The sequence below is a fragment of the Carcharodon carcharias genome, chromosome 31 (genome assembly GCF_017639515.1).
Source record: "Carcharodon carcharias isolate sCarCar2 chromosome 31, sCarCar2.pri, whole genome shotgun sequence".
Classification (NCBI taxonomy): domain Eukaryota; kingdom Metazoa; phylum Chordata; class Chondrichthyes; order Lamniformes; family Lamnidae; genus Carcharodon; species Carcharodon carcharias.
The window spans coordinates 11,720,779-11,743,822 of record NC_054497.1 but is presented as its reverse complement, the minus strand read 5'-3'; the positions used below and the strand labels follow the sequence as shown (position 1 = coordinate 11,743,822).

At 44.7% G+C, this 23,044-nt stretch overlaps 4 protein-coding genes across 4 annotated transcripts; all 4 read left to right on the top strand.

Moving 5' to 3' along the window:
* The first annotated feature begins 2,507 nt into the window (after positions 1–2,507).
* Positions 2,508–4,684, top strand: LOC121271650 (ferritin, higher subunit-like). The gene is made up of 4 exons (XM_041177762.1): positions 2,508–2,609; positions 3,354–3,500; positions 4,039–4,164; positions 4,529–4,684. The coding sequence occupies exons 1-4, from the start codon at positions 2,508–2,510 to the stop codon at positions 4,682–4,684; spliced, it is 531 nt and encodes a 176-aa protein (XP_041033696.1).
* Positions 4,685–6,456: 1,772 nt separating this feature from the next.
* Positions 6,457–11,139, top strand: LOC121271513 (ferritin heavy chain-like). Its single transcript, XM_041177493.1, has 5 exons — positions 6,457–6,520; positions 7,092–7,159; positions 9,769–9,915; positions 10,499–10,624; positions 11,011–11,139. The coding sequence occupies exons 1-5, from the start codon at positions 6,457–6,459 to the stop codon at positions 11,137–11,139; spliced, it is 534 nt and encodes a 177-aa protein (XP_041033427.1).
* Positions 11,140–14,697: 3,558 nt separating this feature from the next.
* Positions 14,698–16,761, top strand: LOC121271649 (ferritin, higher subunit-like). Its single transcript, XM_041177760.1, has 4 exons — positions 14,698–14,799; positions 15,425–15,571; positions 16,111–16,236; positions 16,606–16,761. Exons 1-4 carry the CDS (start codon positions 14,698–14,700, stop codon positions 16,759–16,761), a joined length of 531 nt encoding a protein of 176 aa, XP_041033694.1.
* Positions 16,762–18,838: 2,077 nt separating this feature from the next.
* Positions 18,839–21,461, top strand: LOC121271652 (ferritin, higher subunit-like). Its single transcript, XM_041177764.1, has 4 exons — positions 18,839–18,961; positions 20,080–20,226; positions 20,829–20,954; positions 21,315–21,461. The coding sequence occupies exons 1-4, from the start codon at positions 18,860–18,862 to the stop codon at positions 21,459–21,461; spliced, it is 522 nt and encodes a 173-aa protein (XP_041033698.1). The 5' UTR covers positions 18,839–18,859.
* Positions 21,462–23,044: the final 1,583 nt, after the last annotated feature.

Genomic DNA, 23,044 nt, shown 5'->3' with positions numbered 1-23,044 from the left:
ACCTCAACCCAGCCCCACCCCCCACACCTCAACCCAGCCCCATCCCCCACACCTCAACCCAGCCCCACCCCCCACCTCAGCCCTACCCCCCACACCTCAACCCAGCCCCACCCCCCACACCTCAACCCAGCCCCACCCCCCACACCTCAACCCAGCCCCACCCCCCACCTCAGCCCTACCCCCCACACCTCAACCCAGCCCCACCCCCCACACCTCAACTCAGCCCCACCCCCCACACCTCAACCCAGCCCCACCCCCCACACCTCAACCCAGCCCCACCCCCCACACCTCAACTCAGCCCCACCCCCCACACCTCAACCCAGCCCCACCCCCCACACCTCAACCCAGCCCCACCCCCCACACCTCAACCCAGCCCCACCCCCCACACCTTAACCCAGCCCCACCCCCCACCTCAGCCCTACCCCCCACACCTCAACCCAGCCCCACCCCCCACACCTCAACCCAGCCCCACCCCCCACCTCAGCCCTACCCCCCACACCTCAACTCAGCCCCATCCCCCACACCTCAACCCAGCCCCAACACTTCAACTCAACCCAGCCCCACCCCCCACACCTCAACCCAGCCCCACCCCCCACACCTCAACCCAGCCCCACCCCCCACACCTCAACCCAGCCCCACCCCCCACACCTCAACCCAGCCCCACCCCCCACACCTCAACCCAGCCCCAGGCCCCACACCTCAACTCAGCCCCAACCCCCACACCTCAACCCAGCCCCACCCCCCACACCTCAACCCAGCCCCACCCCCCACACCTCAACTCAGCCCCAGGCCCCAACACTTCAGCTCAGCCCCAGGCCCCACACCTCAACCCAGCCCCACCCCCCACACCTCAACCCAGCCCCACCCCCCACACCTCAACTCAGCCCCACCCCCCACACCTCAACCCAGCCCCACCCCCCACACCTCAACCCAGCCCCAGGCCCCAACACTTCAATTCAGGCCCATCCCCCACACCTCAACAGCCCCAGCCCCTAGGAGACCTTGCAAGATGACTACACTCCTTGACATCCATCACAGAGTTCACCTTCTCCCTCCACCAGCCCACAGACACACACCTTGGTGGCTTGTCGATCTAGTTTAGGCTCGAGCTCACTCTCTGGTGGTCACCTCACAGACACGTGTCCACAGCAGGTGGAGGCAGTGACAGCCAAGCTCTCTGGCACTCACAGGGCTGCTGGGAAAGTGGCCCCTGCTAAGTCCGAGTCAGATGATGTGCCTCTGGGGGCGGTCCTGGAGAAGATACTGGATTATCATCGAGACACAGGAAAACATCAGGTAGAGGTGTCAGACGCCCTCAACAGAGTGGTACGCAAAGCGGAGGAGACATGTGCAATTGAAGCATCTCTATATCAGACCCACTCAGTAGGTTTCAAAAGAGGTGGGTTGGAATTGTCCCAGATTTGCACAAAGCGTGGTAGCAGGCGGGGAAAGGAATGTTTAACCGTCGGCCGCAATGGAAGCTTTTCGTGCCATATCGTCCCAAACCCACCTCGTTAATCATGCGTTCCTGGGAAACACGCCGTTTCCATGGCGGGCAGACTTGCATTTGCTCCTCACGCCGGCACCTCGCCACTTCCTCACACTGGGCGCCATATTTAAAGTGCAGCCGCATGCACACCTCTCAGTGTTTCCAGCCCAGGACTTTGCACAGAAAATATCTCCAAGGGGTTGGAACATCAAGGGGTGGATGATCTACTGCAGTTATGGAAAGGGTGAGTTAGAGGTTATCTGGAACACTATGTTCAGTTCTGATATATTGGCTTTGGAGAGAGTACGGCACAGATTCACCAGAATGTTACCAGGACTGAAGGGGTTAAATTATGAGGCAGTTTGTACAGAACAGTCTTGTATTCCCTCGAGTACAGAAGAATAAGCAATGATTATAATTGAGGTGTGGAAGATGCTTAATAGATTTCGTAGGGTAGATATAGAGGAATGATTTCTTCTGGTGAAGTGGTCCAGTACAGGAGCAGAATAATCTTAAGATTAGAGCTGGGATGTTCGGGGAGGTTGTCAGGAAGCATTTCTTCACTCAAAGGATCGAAATCTGGAACTCTGTCCTCAAAAATGCTGAGAGTCATTGGAACATTTTGAAACTAATATTGCCAGCTATTTGTTAGCTAAGTGTTTGAAGGGATATGGAATCAAGGCAGGTTAATGGAGTTAGATAACATGATCAAATTGAATGGTGGAACAGACTTGAGGGGCTGAATGGCCTCCTCCAGTCCCAACATTCCAATCACAGAAAAATCATCCAAATCTGTCTGTATTCCACAGAAGTGATTGGCTCTGGGTAACACACCCCACTCCCTCTCCTTATTAAGTACCTGGATTGGTGGCAGATTTCTGACTGGCTATTAAGGATTGATCATCATTGGTGATATCATTCACTGTGTGAATGCAGGATGACCCAGTAGTATAAATACAAGAGCTTGTGAGGGAAGGGATCAGGTTGAGTTTAGTTTCTACCACTAGTAAAAGTAAAAATGGCTTCCCAAGTGCATCAGAACTACCACAAGGACTGTGAGGATGCTGTTAACTGGCAGATCAACAGGAAGCTCTATTCCTCCTATGTTTACCTCTCCATGGTGAGTTTTGTTGATATTTTCAAATTAAGGCAATGATTTCAGTGCATTGAGCAAGTAGAATTTCTTTGTTAATGACTTAGCTTTAGAATGTAATGCTGTGGTGCCAACTATTGCCTGCTTTCCACATCCTCTGACTAAATGCAATAAACAGTCTTTCTGAAGACTGGACTGTTCTGTAATTGTCCAATTCCTGAAGTGAGTATCCCATGGAGTTTTTAATAGTGGATTCTTCTTTGAAGATGTGTGAACCTGGTCAACTTGGATGGAAGCAATTAAATCTTACTGGATGAATGGTTATTGAAACATTACCTGACTATTTGCACTCAACTACTACTAAATCAGTGGGTCCTTTTGTGCTGAACTATTTCTCACCTCAGCCTGGATCCTTAAAGCAATGATTCAAAATCTTCAACTACTGCATTAGAAGATTTCTTTTTCTATTGCTATATAATTATATGCTTTGTTTCCTTCCATAGACATCTATCAGATCAATTTAAGTTGGTGCACAAATGAAGCTTAAATACAATCTTTGTTAAATAAACTCATTCTGCTGAACTAGACACAAGAACATTCAATGTATTGAGAAACATTAATTGAAATGATATCAGTTTACTTAAATTTGTAAACTCACTAATCAAACACCAGGTATTAGGGTGGAGAAAGGGTAACTTAGCCACCTGAAGCTGGCTGTGGATGAAATATGGAATCTGTTCTGAATCTTCCATCCTTTGTCTCTCCCTGCAGTCCTTTTACTTTGACCGGGATGATGTTGCCCTGCGTCACTTTGCTGAGTTCTTCAAGGAGCAGTCACATGAGGAATGGGAAGATGCTGAGAAACTGATGAAATTCCAGAATAAACGTGGAGGCCGGATCATCCTGGAGGATGTCATGGTTGGGTATTAATTTGATGATTTCCTGTGATGCAATTTTAGATTAATTGAACTATTTAAAGGAACCTTTTTATCTTGCCATTACATCCTTCAGTTCTTAATGCATTGAGATTAATGACAAATTGCTGATGTTAGGGGCCAAGTGAGAGCTGGTATAGGATAAATTGATTTTTGGATTATCTGATCTAATGGATAGAGGAGGATCAATAAAACCTGAATATTTTGGATGGAATGATTTTCTGTATTCTGAACTACTACTCCAGAATTTGGTGCCTGCACAGGAGACTGGTGTGAAATGTGGGCCAAAGCTGTAAATGGATGGGTGATGGATTATTTGAGGATGTTGAACTAGGACTTGAAATTGGGTCATTGAATGCTCTCCAATCTTGTGTCCAGTAATGGTCTCCACTGTCATCCCAGTAAATACTCCAACATGCTAACCTTTGTGCAGAGATTAGCTTCTGCTACTTCTAAATTGTAACACCCCTTGGACTTTCCACTCCAATAACACTAACAAGACCTCTCTTTCCCCTTTCCAGAAACCAGAGCAGGATGAGTGGGGCAATGGTCTGGAGGCAATGCAGAGAGCTCTGCAGATGGAGAAGAATATGAACCAGAGTCTGCTGGATCTGCACAAGCTCTCCTCTGGGAACACTGACCCTCATGTAAGTTCCATGTTTATTTCTTCCCCTGCCCCCCACCACAGTGAATGGTGGATACCAACATCAGCTCCAATATGGACAGAATTCCATATGTTTATGTTACACACTCATGGATTTGCTTTTGCTTTAAGCAAAGGCAATCTACTCTAGACCTGGATCACTAAACTCTCCCATTCTGAGGCATCAGTGTTTCTTGAATCCACTCAGTTTAATGGAGTTGAATTGTTACTTGGGCAAATTTTAGCCAGAATTACCCATGTGCATTGTTTACTATCATCCTGGGGAGGGGGGAGAAAATGAGGGTAATTCTCTTCTGGAGAAGATCTATGCTAATAATACTCACTCATTTCTCTTGCCTTCTTTCCAGCTTTGTGACTTCCTGGAGACTCACTTCTTGGATGAGCAAGTGAAACTGATCAAGAAGCTTGGAGATCACATCACCAACCTGAAGAGACTGGGAGCCCCTGAGAAAGGCATGGGAGAGTACCTGTTTGACAAGCTCACCCTGGGGCAGAGTGACTGAATCTAGATTCATTCTATACATGGTGGAAATGATTCCAGTTCTGGAGCTGCTGCTGTTTGGAAATAAAAATATTTAACATGAAACTGATATCTTTCCTTTGTGTCATTCAGAAGCTGATTTGATTATTTGAATCAAGAAAACAAACATCTGACCCCATTAGAGCTTGCCTTTATTACCCCAGCACCTAAAACCTGAATTCCTCATCTTGCAACTTTGATTTAGGAGCCTGTAGGGATTTCTAAAATGTCATACTGCAATTGTAACTGTTAATTTCAGCCAAAAAGGACTTCCTTACAAAGTTGTGGAACAGGGGAAAGGGCACTGAGTTCATGTTTACTTGCTCCTTCTAAGCATGGTGGTTATCTGCTTCAGACTTGCATCTACCACGAAGGGAGGTGTGCAATTGAGATGTCTCTGTATTTGTCTGGCAGGCACCATTTGCTGTTGATAAAGCTATTATTTTTCTCTAGCTTTGTAAAGATAGTAAAGCATTAACCACTTGCCTTTCTGAGCAGCATGGCATTTGTTTAACTGCTACCTGCACCCTTACTCTCCAAGGGCTGTACTTCATCAATATCTTGGATGAGCCAATGCAAAAATTCCATAAGACATAGGAGCATTTGGCCCATTCAGTCTGCTCTGTCAATGATAAGTTTCTCAATCCCATTCTCCTGCCTTCTTCCTGTAACCTTCAATCACCTTACCAATGAAGAACCTATCTATCTCGGTCTTAAATACACTCAATGGCCTGGCCTCCACAGCCTTCTGTGGCAATGAATTCCATAGATTCACCACTCTGGCTAAAGAAATTCCTGGGGCAGGTAATCAAAGCATAATCTCTAGATTTAAAATAACTTTTGTTTTTCCTTGTGATTCCCCTCAACCTTTGGGGGAGATGGTGGTGTGGTGATAATGTTACTAGACTAATAATCCTGTGGCCAAACTAATGCACTGGGGACATGGTTCAAATCTCACTGGAAAAACTAATGGAATTTAAGTTCAATTAGTAATCAGGAGTTGAAAGCTGGTCTCAGTAATGGTGCCATGAAATTGTCATCAAAACCCATCTGGTTCATTAATGTCCTTTTATGGAAGGAAACCTGCCCTCCATATCTGGTCTGACCAACTGTGACTTCAGACCCAAAGCAACAAGGTTAACTCTGAACTGGCCTCTGAAATAGCCTAGCAAGCCACTCTGTCTAAGGCTATTGGCGATGGGCAACAAATACTGACCTTCCAGTGACACTCAGCCCATGAAAGTAAAATTTTTCAAAAGTAGGCTTGAAATTTTCAGAAGAGAAGGACTGGTATTTAAATTTGAGGATAAAACTCCACATCATACTTTACAATGACTGAGCAAAAGTGTTCTGTATAAAACTCACCACTGATCCATTTTCCATTTCTCCAACTTGCCAGTTGATTTTCAGATTCACTGGGGCCTATGTGGTGCAGGTCAGTCTCTTTCAATCTATTGTGGTCAATGCTGCCCATCAACAGAAATTATGTAAAACTAGTGAACAGATACAAAAAAGAAAAAGTCTAATAGATTTTTATTCTTAATCTCCAGGGGTCTGAGATACAGAGGGGTGGAGGTTCTGAAACAACTGTATAAAGTGTGGGTTAGACCACATCTGGAACACTGTTCAGTTTGGATAAATTGTCTTTGGAGGGGATGCAGCACAGATTCACCAGAATAATACCAGGGCTAAAAGGGTTAAATGGCAATTTGCATAGACTAGTATTGCAATGCCCAGAGTGGAGAAGATTAAGGGATGATTATAATTGAAGTGTTGAAGATGATGAATGGATTTGATAGGATTGATAAAGATAGAGATGGTGGGAAGCATTGGGGGGCATAACATTATGTTTCAAAACTGGCTGTTGATGGGTGATGTTGGGAAGCAATTATTCACACAAAGGATGCTGAAAATCTGGAACTCTCTCCCCCAAAGTGATGGAGGTCATTTTAACATTCCAAAACAGAGGTTGTTATATTTTTGTTATGTAAGGGAATGAAGGGACATGGAACCAAGGTGGATGTATAGAGTTAAAATCCAGTCCAACCATATCAATGAATGGTAGAAAATGCTTGAGGGTTGAATGGCCACTGGCTGTTCCAATGTCCTGGTCACAGAATAATCAATCATCTTTATCTTCTTGTATACCACAGCCCTGATTGGTTCTGGATATCACACCTCACCCCCTCTCCTTGGTGCCTGGATTCATGGCAGAATCCTGATTGCTATCAGAGATTGTCAATCATCATTGGTGATGTCATTCCCTGTTTGAAAGCAGGATGTCCCAGTAATATAAATACAAGAACTTGTGAGGGACGAGGTTAAATTGTTTGAGTTTGGCCCTTATCACCAGTGAGATGGTTTCCTAAGTGCGTCAGAACTGCCAAAAGACTTTGAGGATGCTGTTAACAAGCAAATCAACCTGGAGCTCTATTCCTCCTATGTTTACCTCTCCATGGTGAGTTTTGTATTTTTGGGAGTCCTGTATAAAGTTAACACTAATTTTTTGTTGCATTCTGAGCATGTAGAATTTCTCTAGGTTAATGAGTTGACTTTAGATGTATCCCTCCCCAGATTTAGTGAACACTCTTGAGTCAGGAGTTTATTCCTTGTTTTAGAATTGTTGTGTTATGTTTGGAATAGGTTAGATCTAAGACTGACTCAAATTCCATGAAGTTTCTAATGGAAGAATTATTTTGAGGGTATATAAATTTGTTTAACTACTTGAACTTGGAGGAGAGTAATTAAATGTGATTGGGTAAGTAGTTAGTGAAACATTATCTGACCAGTTGTCAGTTTTTCCTTGATCCTGGTGTGCTGAACTCTTTCTTCCTGAAACATTGTAACAAGTGTTCACTGAATTGGAAGGATCTCTTTTTTTTCCATCACTGATATTTGACCACAATTGGTGTTGGGGGGAGAAGGATGGATCACTGAACTTTGCATAATCATAGCTTGGGTGCTGAAATGAAGCTTCAGTCAAATCGTTATTGCTCTTGGGTTTTCTCATACTACTACTACTTAATCTCACAGTCAGAGTTACACAGCACAGAAACAGGCCCTTTGGCTCATTGTGTCTGTATCAGCCATTGCACAGCTATCTATTCTAATACCGTTTTCACAGATTCATCGTGCCGAAGAGGCCCTTCGGCCCATCGAGATCTACCTACCTAATCCCATTTACCTGCACTTGGCACATCATAACGTTCAAGGCTATGGGTCAAGTGCAAGTGCTCATCCAGATACTTTTTAAAGGATATGAGGCAACCTGCCTCCTGCCTCCACCACCGTCCCAGGTAGTGCATTCCAGACCATCACCATCCTCTGGGTAAAAAGGTTTTTCCTCACATCCCACTCCCCCACCTCCAAACCTCCTGCCCCTTACCTTCAACTTATGCCCCCTTGTGACTTCCCCTTCCACTAAGGGGAACAGCTGCTACATATCCACCTCGTCCATGCCCCTCATAATCTTGTACACCTCAATCAGGTAGCCCCTCCATCTTCTCTGCTCCAACGAAAACAACTCTAGTCTATCCAACCTCTGTTCATAACTTAAATGTTTCATCCCAGGCAACATCCTGGTGAATGTCTGTCCGCAAGAATGACCCAAACCTCCCCTGTCGCTTGCCATTTTAACATTCCACCCTGCTCTCTTGCCCACATGTCTGTCCTTGGCCTGCTGCATTGTTCCAGCGAAGCCCAACGCAAACTGGAGGAACAGCACCTCATCTTCCGACTAACCACTTTACAGCCTTCCGGTGTGAATATTGAATTCAACAACTTTAGATCTTGAACTCGCTCCTCCATCCCCACCCCCTTTCTGTTTCTTCCCCCTTCCTTTTGTTTTTTCCAATGATTTATATAGATTTTCCTTTTCCCACCTATTTCCATTATTTTTAAATCTTTTATGCCCTGCTAGCCTTTCCACCCCACCCCCACTAGGGCTGTACCTCAAGTGCCCTACCATCCATTCTTAATTAGCACATTCGTTTAGATAATATCACCACCTTCAACGCCTCTGTGTTCTTTTGTTCTTTTGTCTGTGACATCTTTTGATTATCTGCTCCTATCACTGCTTGGTTGTCCCTACGACCACACTACCCCCCCCAACTTCTCTCCCCCCACCCAACGCCCCCCCCCCCGACCTTAAACCAGCTTATATTTCACCCCTCTCCTTAGATTCACTCAGTTCTGTTGAAGGGTCATGAGGACTCGAAAAGTCAACTTTTTTTTCTCCACCGATGCTGCCAGACCTGCTGAGTTTTTCCAGGTAATTCTGTTTTTGTTTTGGATTTCCAGCATCTGCAGTTTTTTGTTTTCATTATGGTGAATCTCCTCTGCACCCCCTCCAGTGCAATCACATCCTTCCTATAATGTGGTGACCAGAACTGCACACAGTACTCCAGCTGTGGCCTCACCAAGGTTCCCTACAACTCCAAAATGACCTCCCTACTTTTGTAATCTATGCCTTGATTGAGAAAGTCAAGTGTCCCATATGCCTTTTTCACCACCCCACTAACGTGCCCCTCCGCCTTCAGATCTATGGACACACACGCCAAGGTCCCTTTGTTCCTCAGAGCTTCCTAGTGCCATGCCGTTCACTGAATACTTCCTTGCCATATATGCTATGGTGTTTCAAGTGCTCATTTAAATATGAATAAAACAGTGAGGGTTCCTGTCTCTACCACCCCCTCGGGCAGTGTTCCAGATTCCAATCTCCCTCTGGGTGAACATTATTTCCTCCAATCCTCTTGCCTTAAATCTATTCCTGCTGATTGTTGACCCCTCTAAGGGGAACATTTTCTTCCTATCTGTGCCCCTCATAATTTTGTACACTTCTCTTTTACTGAGCTTGTCACAGGGAAGGACTCCACCTGCTCAAAATATTGATTAAAGCATTCTGAGTTTTCCAGTAAACAATTTAAAAACTGTTAGATCCTGAATTCAAGGCCAGGCATTGAGGTAGAGAATGGGATGAGTTGGTTACCATAGGGCTGCTGTTATTTTCCAATTGGATGGCATCTAAGTCTAATTCTGACGCTTCCTTTCTATTGTCTTTCCCTGCAGTCTTTTTACTTTGACCGGGATGATGTTGCCCTGCGTCACTTTGCTGAGTTCTTCAAGGAGCAGTCACATGAGGAACGGGAACGCGCTGAGAAACTGATGAAATTCCAGAATAAACGTGGAGGCCGGATCATCCTGGAGGACGTCAAGGTTTGATCGTTAACTTGGAGTTTTCTATGCAATTTAGATTGCTGTAAAGAAAGTCCTTGTTATTTAAAATGGTTATTATTTTGCTGTTACACCCTAAGCTCTCAATCCATTGAGATTCATGACTCAAATTGTCGATGTTTGTGCAAAGTGAGGACAGTTATAGGATGGGTTGGTGTGATGTTGATCTTTGGATAACCTGATTAATGGATAGAGGTATTAATCAATAAAAATGGATATTTGGACATAACTACTTATGCACTGTAAAGTCTTAACCTAGGCTTTGTGGTGTTTTGCATAGGAAACTGGTGTCAAATATGGGCTGAAGATGTCAGCATAGATGGGTGAAGACCTTTTTTTGATGATTTAACAAGGACTAATAATTGGAAAGCTTTTGGCTAAAAATTGCAAAGCCGAGTCAGTGAGCTGATCTTGTGTTGATTTAATGGTCTCCAATATCATTCCAGTGATTTTAAACTCAGTACTCAACATGCACAGACTAAATTCTGTTATTTCTAAATTGTAACACCCCTTGGACTTTCCACTCCTCCCAGTAACTAACAAGACCTCCCTTTTCCCCTTTCAGAAACCAGAGCAGGATGAGTGGGGCAATGGTCTGGAGGCAATGCAGAGAGCTCTGCAGATGGAGAAGAATGTGAACCAGAGTCTGCTGGATCTGCACAAGATCTCCTCTGGGAACACTGACCATCATGTAAGGTCCATGATTGATTTCTGCCACCCGCCCCCCCCCCCCACCCACCCCACCACACACCCACACCCAACTGCCATGGTGTTGGTATCTGCCATTCACTTGCAGTATTCCATATGTTTACATTACACACACTCTCATGGGGTTTGTTCCTTTAAGCAAAGGCCATCTACATTCTAGACCTGGATCACTAAACTGTGCCATTCTGAGGCATCAATGTTTCTTTAATACACTCGGTTTAATGGAATTGTGACTTGTCACTTATAGGTAATTTTGGCTATATCTGCACAACCCATGAGCATTGTTTACCATCATGCTAGTGTATGCAAAATCCTCATCTGGACAAGTTCCACATCAATACACTTTTTCTCCTGTCATCTTGCTTTCGGTTGTGTGACTTCCTGGAGACTCACTACTTGGATGAGCAAGTGAAGATGATCAAGAAGCTTGGAGATCACATCACCAACCTGAGGAGACTGGGAGCCCCTGAGAATGGCATGGGAGAGCACCCTGTTTGACAAGCTCTGAATTTTGAATCATTCTGTACAGGATAAGAATGAAGTGTGATCCAATTTTGAATATTGTGCTCTATTCCCATTGCCAGTTATTGCTGTATTTGGGAATAAAAAGATCATTCAATTGATTTTGTCTTTCTATAATTCGGTAGCTGATAGATTGTGATAATTCTTAGCAGTCTAACATCTGAGCCCATTAATATATGCCTTTAAATTTCCTTCTTTCCTGCCCAGCTTCCTAAATTTGATTCACTGTCTGGGGTAAATTATTCACATCTTGCAATTTTGATTCAAAAGTTGGTGGGGGATTTCTGAAATGGCTAATTTCAGCTGCAAAGGGCTTTCCTTTGAGCTGTAGAAGACCATATCAAATAGTTGTGGGACCATTGGAGAGATGGTGGGATAGGATAGTGGCATTGTCCCTCGACCTCGTGGGATCACTGAAGAGCCAGGGTTTGAATCCTACCATGGCAGATAGTGAAATTTAAATCCAGGGTAAAAGAGTCTGTGATATGCCACTGCTGATTGTTTAGAAACCTATTTCCTTCATTCCCTTAGAGAATGAAGCCTGGCCTACATGTGACTCCAGACCCACAGCAATGTGGTTGAATCTTAAAATGCCCACTGACCAAAGGCAACTCGGCAGCAACAATAAATGCTGGTTTAGCTGTGATGAATGAAATTTTAAAAAGGGACTGAGTTAGTGGGCAGAATTTTCCACTCCAGACTTAAGCCCATTGGTGGGAGTGGGAAATAAACTTGACATCAGCTGGAGACCAGGGTGAGCAATGATGGAGTGGGCAGGAAGTTACATGCCCTGCAGCCAAGTCCAGGCACCATATTTAAAAGGCACCCAGACAGCCTGTGATTCAGTACACCAGGGCTTCAGTCACTGAGACAGCCTCCAGGAAGCATTATGCCAAGGTCCCATGATTCATCGAGGCCTCCCTGGACACTCTCATAGGATGGGTCCTCTTTCTAAGGCCCTTACCTGCCTCACCACAGTGGTCTGGGAGGAGGACACCTGTGTGGTCAGCACAGGGACGCAGAGGAAGAGTGCCCTGTGCAGTGGAAAATACAGCAACAATTTCAAGTGAGCACCAATGGCAAGGCCAGTATCTGCTGCCCATTTCTAAAAGCCCTTGAGTGGGTGCTGCCCATGCAGGGTGGGGGGAAGGTTGGAGTAGGGTTCGACTTATAGATGCTGCTGAGGCCATGCCTCTGCTACCCTTGTCCCTCTAGTTACTAGAGTGGGTCTGGAGGAGGCTGGCAAAGTAGCCCTGGGGACTAGCAGCAGTGTATCTTACACATGGTGCACACACACACATACACACACACACACACACAGCCAGCAACCAGTCATTGGAGGAGGGACTCAACATTGATGGTGCTGGAACAGGTTCCAATCAAGCGACCTGCTTTGTCCTGGATGGTCTCCAGCTTCCTTAGTGCTGTTGGAGCCACGCTTATCGTGGGAAGAGGGCAGTATTGCGGCAGACTGTGAGGACATGTGTTTTCTACATGGTGGACAGGCATGTGGGAGTCACAGTGTCATGTGTCGGCCTCTGGATTAGCTACATATAAACTGCTCCTGCATCAGAAACACTCTCAATCCATCTATCTAACTTTATGCAGGAGAAGAAAACGCACAACACGTGAGGGAGGGAGAAGATGGGAGGAGTCATGCCCGAGATCCGGCCCCTCCTACAATTTGAGCAGCAGGCGGCCGAGCTGGCAGGAGTGGATCGTGACCCTGCCTGTGCCGAGGGTGAGATCGGCCCCCCCCCCAAGCATCCAGTGAGGGAGCAAGGGTAATCTCTGCAAATCGGAACCGGAGGGCGAGGCGCTGTGCAACGTAGGAGGCAGCCTAGACACTCACTCATTCTCTCCTCTCCCCATTCCAGGTGCCAGCAGGAAGAGGGTAAGGCCAGGCCCACACCTCAACTCAGCCCCACCCCCCACACCTCAACCCAGCCCCACCCCCCACACCTCAACCCAGCCCCACCCCCCACACCTCAACCCAGCCCCACCCCCCACCTCAGCCCTACCCCCCACACCTCAACTCAGCCCCACCCCCCACACCTCAACCCAGCACCACCCCCCACACCTCAACCCAGCCCCATCCCCCACACCTCAACCCAGCCCCACCCCCCACACCTCAACCCAGCCACATCCCCCACACCTCAACCCAGCCCCACCCCCCACACCTCAACTCAGCCCCACCCCCCACACCTCAACCCAGCCCCACCCCCCACACCTCAACTCAGCCCCACCCCCCACACCTCAACTCAGCCCCACCCCCCACACCTCAACCCAGCCCCACCCCCCACACCTCAACTCAGCCCCACCCCCCACACCTCAACCCAGCCCCACCCCCCACACCTCAACTCAGCCCCACCCCCCACACCCCAACCCAGCCCCACCCCCCACACCTCAACCCAGCCCCATCCCCCACACCTCAACTCAGCCCCAGGCCCCACACCTCAACCCAGCCCCAGCCCCTAGGAGACCTCGCAAGATGACTACACTCCTTGACAGCCGTCACAGCGTTCACCTTCTCCCTCCAGCAGCCCACAGACACACACCTCGGTGGCTCAATGATCTAGTTTTGCATTTGCTCCTCACGCCGGCACCTCGCCACTTCCTCACGCCGAGCGCTATATTTAAAGTGCAGCCGCGTGCACACCTCTCAGTGTTTCCAGCCCTGGACTTTGCACAGAAAACATCTCCAAGGGGTTGGAACATCAAGGGGTGGATGATCTGCTGCAGTTATGGAAACGGTGAGTTAGAGGTTGTCTGGAACACTATGTTCAGTTCTGATATATTGGCTTTGGAGAGAGTACGGCACAGATTCACCAGAATGTTACCAGGACTGAAGGGGTTAAATTATGAGGCAGTTTGTACAGAACAGTCTTGTATTCCCTCGAGTACAGAAGAATAAGCAATGATTATAATTGAGGTGTTGAAGATGATTAATAGATTTCATAGGGTAGATATAGAGGAATGATTTCTTCTGGTGAAGTGGTCCAGTACAGGAGCAGAATAATCTTAAGATTAGAGCTGGGATGTTCAGGGAGGTTGTCAGGAAGCATTTCTTCACTCAAAGGATCGAAATCTGGAACTCTGTCCTCAAAATTGCTGAGAGTCATTAGAACATTTTAAAACTAATATTGCCAGCTATTTGTTAGCTAAGTGTTTGAAGGGATATGGAATCAAGGCAGGTTAATGGAGTTAGATAACATGATCAAATTGAATGGTGGAACAGACTTGAGGGGCTGAATGGCCTCCTCCAGTTCCAATGTTCCAATCACAGAAAAATCATCTAAATCTGTCTGTATTCCACAGAAGTGATTGGCTCTGGGTAACACACCACACCCCCACTCCCTATTAAGTACCTGGAGTGGTGGCAGATTCCTGACTGGCTATTAGGGATTGATCATCATTGGTGATATCATTCACTGTGTGAATGCAGGATGACCCAGTAGTATAAATACAAGAGCTTGTGAGGGAAGGGATCAGGTTGTAGGTTGAGTTTAGTTTCTACCATTAGTAAAAGTAAAGATGGCTTCCCAAGTGAGTCAGAACTACCACAAGGACTGTGAGGATGCTGTTAACTGGCAGATCAACAGGAAGCTCTATTCCTCCTATGTTTATCTCTCCATGGTGAGTTTTGTTGCTATTTTAAAATTAAGGCAATGACTTCAATGAATTGAGTATGTAGAATTTCTTTGTTAATGACTTGGCTTTAGAATGTAATGCTGTGGTGCCAACTATTGCCTGCTTTCCACACCCTCTGACCTGGTCAACTTGGATGGAAGCAATTAAATCTAGCTAGATGAATGGTTAATGAAACATTACCTGACTATTTGTGCTCAACTACTACTAAATCAGTGGGTTCTTTTGTGCTGAACTATTTCTCACCTCAGACTGGATCCTTAAAGCAATGATTCAAAATCTTCAACTACTGCATTAGAAGATTTCTTTTTCTATTGCTATATAATATGCTTTGTTTCCTTCCATAGACATCTATCAGATCAATTTAAGTTGGTGCACAAATGAAGCTTAAATACAATCTTTGTTAAATAAACTCATTCTGTTGAACTAGACACAAGAACATTCAATGTATTGAGAAACATTAATTGAAATGATATCAGTTTACTTAAATTTGTAAACTCACTAATCAAACACCAGGTATTGAGGAGGAGGAAGGGCAGGTTATCCACCTGAAACTGACTATGGATGAAATATGGAATCTGTTCTGAATCTTCCATCCTTTGTCTCCCTGCAGTCCTTTTACTTTGACCGGGATGATGTTGCCCTGCGTCACTTTGCTGAGTTCTTCAAGGAGCAGTCACATGAGGAATGGGAAGATGCTGAGAAACTGATGAAATTCCAGAATAAACGTGGAGGCCGGATCATCCTGGAGGATGTCATGGTTGGGTATTAATTTGATGATTTCCTGTGATGCAATTTTAGATTAATTGAACTATTTAAAGGAACCTTTTTATCTTGCCATTACATCCTTCAGTTCTTAATGCATTGAGATTAATGACAAATTGCTGGTGTTAGGGGCCAAGTGAGAGCTGGTATAGGATAAATTGATTTTTGGATTATCTGATCTAATGGATAGAGGAGGATCAATAAAACCTGAATATTTTGGATGGAATGATTTTCTGTATTCTGAACTACTACTCCAGAATTTGGTGCCTGCACAGGAGACTGGTGTGAAATGTGGGCCAAAGCTGTAAATGGATGGGTGATGGATTATTTGAGGATGTTGAACTAGGACTTGAAATTGGGTCATTGAATGCTCTCCAATCTTGTGTCCAGTAATGGTCTCCACTGTCATCCCAGTAAATACGCCAACATGCTAATCTTTATGTACAGAGATTAGCTTCTGCTACTTCTAAATTGTAACACCCCTTGGACTTTCCACTCCAATAACACTAACAAGACCTCTCTTCCCCTTTCCAGAAACCAGAGCAGGATGAGTGGGGCAATGGTCTGGAGGCAATGCAGAGAGCTCTGCAGATGGAGAAGAATGTGAACCAGAGTCTGCTGGATCTGCACAAGCTCTCCTCTGGGAACACTGACCCTCATGTAAGTTCCATGTTTATTTCTTCCCCTGCCCCCCCACCACATAGTGAATGGCAGATACCAGCATCAGCTCTAACACTGACAGAATTCCATATGTTTGTTACACACACAGCCTTTTTTTCTTTAAAAGAAAAGCAAATCCATCTCCACTCTAGACCTGGATCACTAAACTCTCCCATTCTGAGGCATCAATGTTTCTTGAATCCACTCAGTTTAATGGAGTTGAATTGTTACTTGTGCAGATTTAGCCAGAATTACCCATGTGCATTGTTTACTATCATTCTGGGGAGGGGGGGAGAAAATGAGGGTAATTCTCTTCTGGAGAAGATCCATGCTAATAATACTCACTCATTTCTCTTGCCTTGTTTCCAGCTTTGTGACTTCCTGGAGACTCACTACTTGGATGAGCAAGTGAAGCTGATCAAGAAGCTTGGAGATCACATCACCAACCTGAGGAGACTGGGAGCCCCTGAGAAAGGCATGGGAGAGTACCTGTTTGACAAGCTCACCCTGGGGGAGAGTGACTGAATCTAGAATCATTCTATACATGGTGGAAATGATGTGTGAGCAAATAATTCCAGTTCTGGAGCTGGTGTTTGGAAATAAAAATATTTATCATGAAACGAATATCTTTGTGTAATTCAGAAGCTGATTTGATTATTTGAATCATGAAAACAAACATCTCACCCCATTAGAACTTGCCTTTATTACCCCAGCACCTAAAACCCAAATTCCTCATTTTGCAACTTTGATTTAGGAGCCTGTAGGGATTTCTAAAATGTCATACTATAATTGTAACTGTTGAAACTCCTTTTGTAGGAGAAATTATTATAAAGTTGTGGAACAGGGGAAAGGACACTGACTTCATGGGTTTACTTGCTCCTTTCTAAGCATGGTGGTTATCTACTTCAGACCTTCTTCTACCAAGAAGGGAAATATGCAATCGAGGTGTCTCTGTATTTGTCTGTCAGGCACCATTCGCTGTTGATAAAGCTGTTATTTCTCTCTAGCTTTGTAAAGCATTATCTACCCTTAAACCTGCTTTTCTGAGCAGGATGGCATTTGTTTAACTGCAACCTGCACCCTTACTCTCCAAGGGCTGCACTTCATCAATATCTTGGATGAGCCAATGCAGAAATTCCTGGGGCAGGTAATCAAAGCATAATCTCTAGATTTAAAATAACTTTTGTTTTTCCTTGTGATTTTCCCCCTCCTCCTTTTGGAGGAGATGATGGTGTGGTGATAATATCACTAGACTAATAATCCTGTGGCCAAACTAATGTACTGGGGACATGGTTCAAATCCCACTGGAAAAGCTAGTGGAATTTAAATTCAATTAGTAATCAGGAGTTGAAAGCTGGTCTCAGTAATGGTGCCATGAAATTGTCATCAAAACACATCTGCTTCATTAATGTCCTTTAGGGAAGGAAACCTGCCCTCCACATCTGGTCTGACTGACTGTGACTTCAGACCCAAAGCAACAAGGTTAACTCTGAACTGCCCTCTGAAATAGCCAAGCAAGCCACTCTGTCCAAGGCAATTGGAGATGGGCAACAAATACTGGCCGTGCCAGTGAAACCCATAGGCTGTGAAAGTAAAATTTTTCAAAAGTAGTCTTTTCAGAAGAGAAGGACTGGTGTTTATTACCTCTAAATTTGAGGATAAAACTCCACATCACACTTTACAATGACAGCAATAGGGTTCTGTCTGAAACTCACCATAACTCACCACTGATCCATTTTCCATTTCTCCGATTTGCCAGTTGATGTTCAGATTCACTGGGGCCTGTGTGGTGCAGGTCAGTCTCTTTCAATCTATTGTGGTCAATGCTGCCCATCTACAGAAATTATGTAAAACTAGTGAACAGATACAAAAAGAAAAAGTCTAATAGATTTTGATTCTTCATCTCCAGGGGGCTGGGATACAGATTCACCAGAATAATACCAGGGCTGAAAGGGTTAAATGAAGACAATTTGCATTGACTAGTCTTGCAATGCCCAGAGTAGAGAAGATTAAGGGTTGATTATAATTGAGGTGTTGAAAATGATGAATGGATTTGATAGGGGAGATAGAGATGGTGGGAAGTGTTGGGGGGCATAACCTTAAATTTCAAACCCAGCTGATCAGGGGTGATGTTGGGAAGCACTTATTCACACAAAGGATGCTGGAAATCTGGAACTCTCCCCCGCAAAGTGTTGAAGGTCAATTTAACATTCCAAAATAGAGGTTGTTAGATTTTTTTTATGTAAAGGGATGAAGGGATATGGAACCAAAATGAATGTATTGGGTTAAAATCCAGTCCAACCCTGATATCATTGAATGGTAGAAAATGCTTGAGGGTTGAATACCCACCAGCTGCTCTGATGTCCTGGTCACAGAATAATCATCTTTATCTTCCTGTATAGCACAGCCCTGGTTGGCTCTGGGTATCACACCCCACCCCCTCTCCTCTGTTAATTGGTGCCTGGATTCATGGCAGATTCCTGATTGGCTATCAGAGATTGTCAATCATCATCGGTGATGTCATTCCCTGTTTGAATGCAGGATGTCCCAGTGGTATAAATATAAGAACTTGTGTGGGAAGAGGTTAGATTGTTGTTTGAGTTCAGTTCTTATCACCAGTGAGATGGCTTCCCAAGTGCGTCAGAACTACCACAAGGACTGTGAGGATGCTGTTAACAAGCAGATTAACCTGGAGCTCTATTCCTCCTATGTTTACCTCGCTATGGTGAGTTTTGTATTTTTGGGAGTCCTGTTTTAAAGTTATTGTTTTTTTTTGTTGCATTATGAGCATGGAGAATTTCTCTAGGTTAATGAGTTGACTTTAGATATATCCCTCCCCAGATTCAGTGAACACTCTCAAGACAGGGGTTAATTCTGTGTTTTAGATTTACCGTGTCCTTTTTGGAACAGTTTAAATCTGAAACTAACTCCAGGGTTCCATGAAGTTTCTAATGGAAGAATTATTTTTAGGGTATATAAAGGTGCCTAACTACTTGAAATTGGAGGGGAGTAATTAAATGTGATTGGGTGAGCAGTTAGTGACGCATTAGCTGACCAGTTGTCAGTTTTTCCTTGATCCTGATGTGCTGAACTCTTTCTTCCTGAAACATTGTAATAAGTGTTCACTGAATTGGAAGGATTTTTTTTTCAATCACTCATATTAGACCACTATTGGTGTGGGATGGAGAAGGATGGATCACTGAACTTTGCTTAATCATAGTTCTGGTGCTGAAATGAAGCTTCAATCAAAAATCATTATTGATTTTGGGTTTTGTAGTGCTACTCCTTCTTAATCTCATAGTCATAGAGTTATACAGCACAGAAACAGACCCATCAGCCCATCGTGTCTGTGCCAGCCATTGAACACCTATCTATTCTAATCCCGTTTCCAGGCAATTGGCCCATAGCCCTGTATGCTATGGTGTTTGAAGTGCTCATCTAAATATGAATAAAATGGTGAGGGTTCCTGTCTCTACCACCCCCTCGGGCAGTGTTCCAGATTCCTATCTCCCTCTGGGTGAACATTATTTCCTCAAATCCTCTTATCTTAAATCTATTCCTGCTAAAGGAAAAATTTTCTTCTTATTTATGCCCCTCATAATTTTGTCCACCTCCTATTCTACTGAGTTTGTCACAGGGAAGGACTCCACCTACTCAAAACATTGATTAAAGCGTTTTGGGTTTTCCAGTTAACAATTTAAAAACTGTTAGGTCCTGAATTCAAGGCCAGGCATTGCGGTAGAGAATGGGATGAGATGTTTACCATGGGGCTGCTGGTTTTTTTCAGTTGGATGGCACCTGTGTCTAATTCTGACTTGCGCTTTCTATTGTCTCTCCCTGCAGTCCTTTTACTTTGACCGGGATGATGTTGCCCTGCGTCACTTTGCTGAGTTCTTCAAGGTGGAGTCACATGAGGAACGGGAACACGCTGAGAAACTGATGAAATTCCAGAATAAACGTGGAGGCCGGATTATCCTGGAGGATGTCAAGGTTTGATCTTTAACTTGGAGTCTTCTGTGTGATTTTTAGGAGACTGTAATGAAAGTTGGTTGTTATTTAAAATGGTTCATTATTTTGCTGTTACACCCTAAGCTCTCAATCCAGTGAGATTCATGAATCAAATTGTCGATGTTTGTGCAAAGTGAGGACAGTTGTAGGATGAGTTGGTGTGATGTTGATCTTTGGATAACCTGATTAATAGATAGAGGAGGATCAATAAAAATGGATATTCGGAAATTACTACTTTTGCACTGTAAATTCTTAACCTAGGCTTTGTGGTGTTTTGTATAGGAAACAGGTGTCAAATATGGGCTGAAGATGTCAGCATAGATGGGTGAAGACCTTTTTTGCGGGTTTAATAAGGACTAATAATTGGGAATGGAAGCTTTTGGCTAAAAATTGCAAAGCCGAGTCAGTGAGCTGATCTTGTGTTGATTTAATGGTCTCCAATATCATCCCAGTGATTTTAAACTCAGTACTCCCAACATGCTGGTCTTTACGTGCACAGACTAGCTTCTGTTATTTCTAAATTGTAACATCCCGTGGACTTTCCACTCCCAATGCCACTACCAAGACCTCTCTTCCCCTTTCAGAAACCAGAGCAGGATGAGTGGGGCAATGGTCTGGAAGCAATGCAGAAAGCTCTGCAAATGGAGAAGAATGTCAACCAGAGTCTGCTGAATCTGCACAAGCTTTCCTCTGGGAACACTGACCCTCATGTAAGTTCCATGTTTATTTCTGCTCCTTCCCAGCCCCATGGTGTTCGAGCTGATGTTGGTATTTGCCATTCACTGACAGAATTCCATAGATTTACATTACGCACCTGTGGATTTTTTTTTATCTTTTAAGCAAAGGGCATCTACACTTTAGACCTGGATCACTAAATTGTCCCATTCTGAGGCATCAATGTTTCTTGAGTTCACTCAGTTTTGTGACTTGTCACTTGTAGGTAATTCTGGTTGAACCTGCACATAATCCATGTGCATTGTTCACCATCATGCTACTGTGCACAAAACATCCTCATCTGGACAAGTTCCCGATTTAATAATACACATTCTCTCCTATTGTCTTGTTTTCAGCTTTGTGACTTCCTGGAGACTCACTACTTGGATGAGCAAGTGAAGATGATCAAGAAGCTTGGAGATCACATCACCAACCTGAAGAGACTGGGAGCCCCTGAGAATGACATGGGAGAGTACCTGTTTGACAAGCTCGCTCTGAATTGACTGAATTTAGAATTATTCTGTACAGGATGGGAATTAAGTGTGATTTTGTATTTTCTGTGCTCCAATCCCATTCCCAGTTGTTGCTTTATTTGGAAATGTAAAAAAAAACATTCAATTGATTTGTCTTTGTATAATTCAGTAGTTGATTTGGCAGATTGTGGTGATTCCTCGCTGTCTAACATCTGAGACCATTAAAACTTGGCTTTAAATTTCCCTCCTTCCTACCCAGCTTCCTAAATTTGATTCACTGTCTTTCTGGGAAAATTTACTTACGTCTTGCAATTTTGATTCAGACGTTTGTGGGGGATTTCTGAAATGTGTAATATCTGCCACTGTTATCTGTTAATTTCAGCTGTAAGGAAAGCCCTTTGCAGATGACGTGTCAAGATGTTGGGGGATTGCTGGAGAGGTGGTGGGATAGTGGTATTGTCCCTATGGCACCACTGGAGAGCTAGGGTAAAGGTCTAGGGACCTGGCTTTGAATCCTGTCATGGCAGATGGTGAAATTTAAATCCAGTAAAAATCTAATTAAAAATCTAACTGTGAAGCCATTGCTGATTGTTTAGAAACCCATTTCCATCACCAATGCCCTTAGAGAAGGAAATCTGCCATCATTACCTGGTCTGGCCTACATGTGACTCCAGACCCATAGCAATGTGGTTGACTCTTTAAATGCACCCTGAGCAAAGGCAATTAGGGATGGACAATAAATGCTGGTTAATCTGCAATGCCTGAATGCTATCAACGTAATTTTAAAAAGGCACTGAGTTAATGGGCAGAATTTTCCACTCCAGCCCACATTCCATTGGTGGGAGTGGGAAATCGGAGTGACCTCAACTAGAGACCAGGGCAGGTGAACACTGGTGGTACATATGGTGGAGTGGGCAGGAAGTTACATGCCCTGCAGTCAAGTCCAGGCACCATATGTAAAAGGCACCCAGACAACCTGTGATTCAGCATGCCAGGCTTTAGTCACTGGTCCCACAGTGGTCAGCAAGGAGGATACCAGAGTGCTCAGCACAGAAGCAGAGTAAGAGTGTCCTGCGGTGCAGAAAATTTAGCAACAATTTCAAGTGAGCACCAATGGCAAGGCCAGTATCTGCTGCCCATTTCTAAAAGCCCTTGAGTGGGTGCTGCCCATGCAGGGTGGGGAGGAGGCTGGAGTAGGGTTCGACTTATAGATGCTGCTGAGGCCATGCCTCTGCTACCCTTGTCCCTCTAGTTACTAGAGTGGGTCTGGAGGAGGCTGGCAAAGTAGCCCTGGGGACTAGCAGCAGTGTATCTTACACATGGCGCACACACACACACACACACACAAACACAGCCAGCAACCAGTCATTGGAGGAGGGACTCAACATTGATGGTGCTGGAACAGGTTCCAATCAAGCGACCTGCTTTGTCCTGGATGGTCTCCAGCTTCCTTAGTGCTGTTGGAGCCACGCTTATCGTGGGAAGAGGGCAGTATTGCGGCAGACTGTGAGGACATGTGCCTTCTACATGGTGGTCATGTGTCGGCCTCTGGATTAGCTACATATAAACTGCTCCTGCATCAGAAACACTCTCAATCCATCTATCTAACTTTA

Bases quoted from the DNA above. Each gene is read 5' to 3' on its own strand.
- LOC121271650 (XM_041177762.1), top strand. From the start codon at position 2,508: ATGGCTTCCCAAGTGCATCAGAACTACCACAAGGACTGTGAGGATGCT. The intron at 2,610-3,353 runs GTGAGTTTTGTT...CTCTCCCTGCAG, and splicing joins CCTATGTTTACCTCTCCATG to TCCTTTTACTTTGACCGGGA. The intron at 4,165-4,528 runs GTAAGTTCCATG...CCTTCTTTCCAG, and splicing joins CTGGGAACACTGACCCTCAT to CTTTGTGACTTCCTGGAGAC.
- LOC121271513 (XM_041177493.1), top strand. From the start codon at position 6,457: ATGATTATAATTGAAGTGTTGAAGATGATGAATGGATTTGATAGGATT. The intron at 6,521-7,091 runs GTGGGAAGCATT...AACTGCCAAAAG, and splicing joins GATTGATAAAGATAGAGATG to ACTTTGAGGATGCTGTTAAC. The intron at 9,916-10,498 runs GTTTGATCGTTA...TTCCCCTTTCAG, and splicing joins TCATCCTGGAGGACGTCAAG to AAACCAGAGCAGGATGAGTG.
- LOC121271649 (XM_041177760.1), top strand. From the start codon at position 14,698: ATGGCTTCCCAAGTGAGTCAGAACTACCACAAGGACTGTGAGGATGCT. The intron at 14,800-15,424 runs GTGAGTTTTGTT...GTCTCCCTGCAG, and splicing joins CCTATGTTTATCTCTCCATG to TCCTTTTACTTTGACCGGGA. The intron at 16,237-16,605 runs GTAAGTTCCATG...CCTTGTTTCCAG, and splicing joins CTGGGAACACTGACCCTCAT to CTTTGTGACTTCCTGGAGAC.
- LOC121271652 (XM_041177764.1), top strand. From the start codon at position 18,860: ATGGCTTCCCAAGTGCGTCAGAACTACCACAAGGACTGTGAGGATGCT. The intron at 20,227-20,828 runs GTTTGATCTTTA...TTCCCCTTTCAG, and splicing joins TTATCCTGGAGGATGTCAAG to AAACCAGAGCAGGATGAGTG. The intron at 20,955-21,314 runs GTAAGTTCCATG...TCTTGTTTTCAG, and splicing joins CTGGGAACACTGACCCTCAT to CTTTGTGACTTCCTGGAGAC.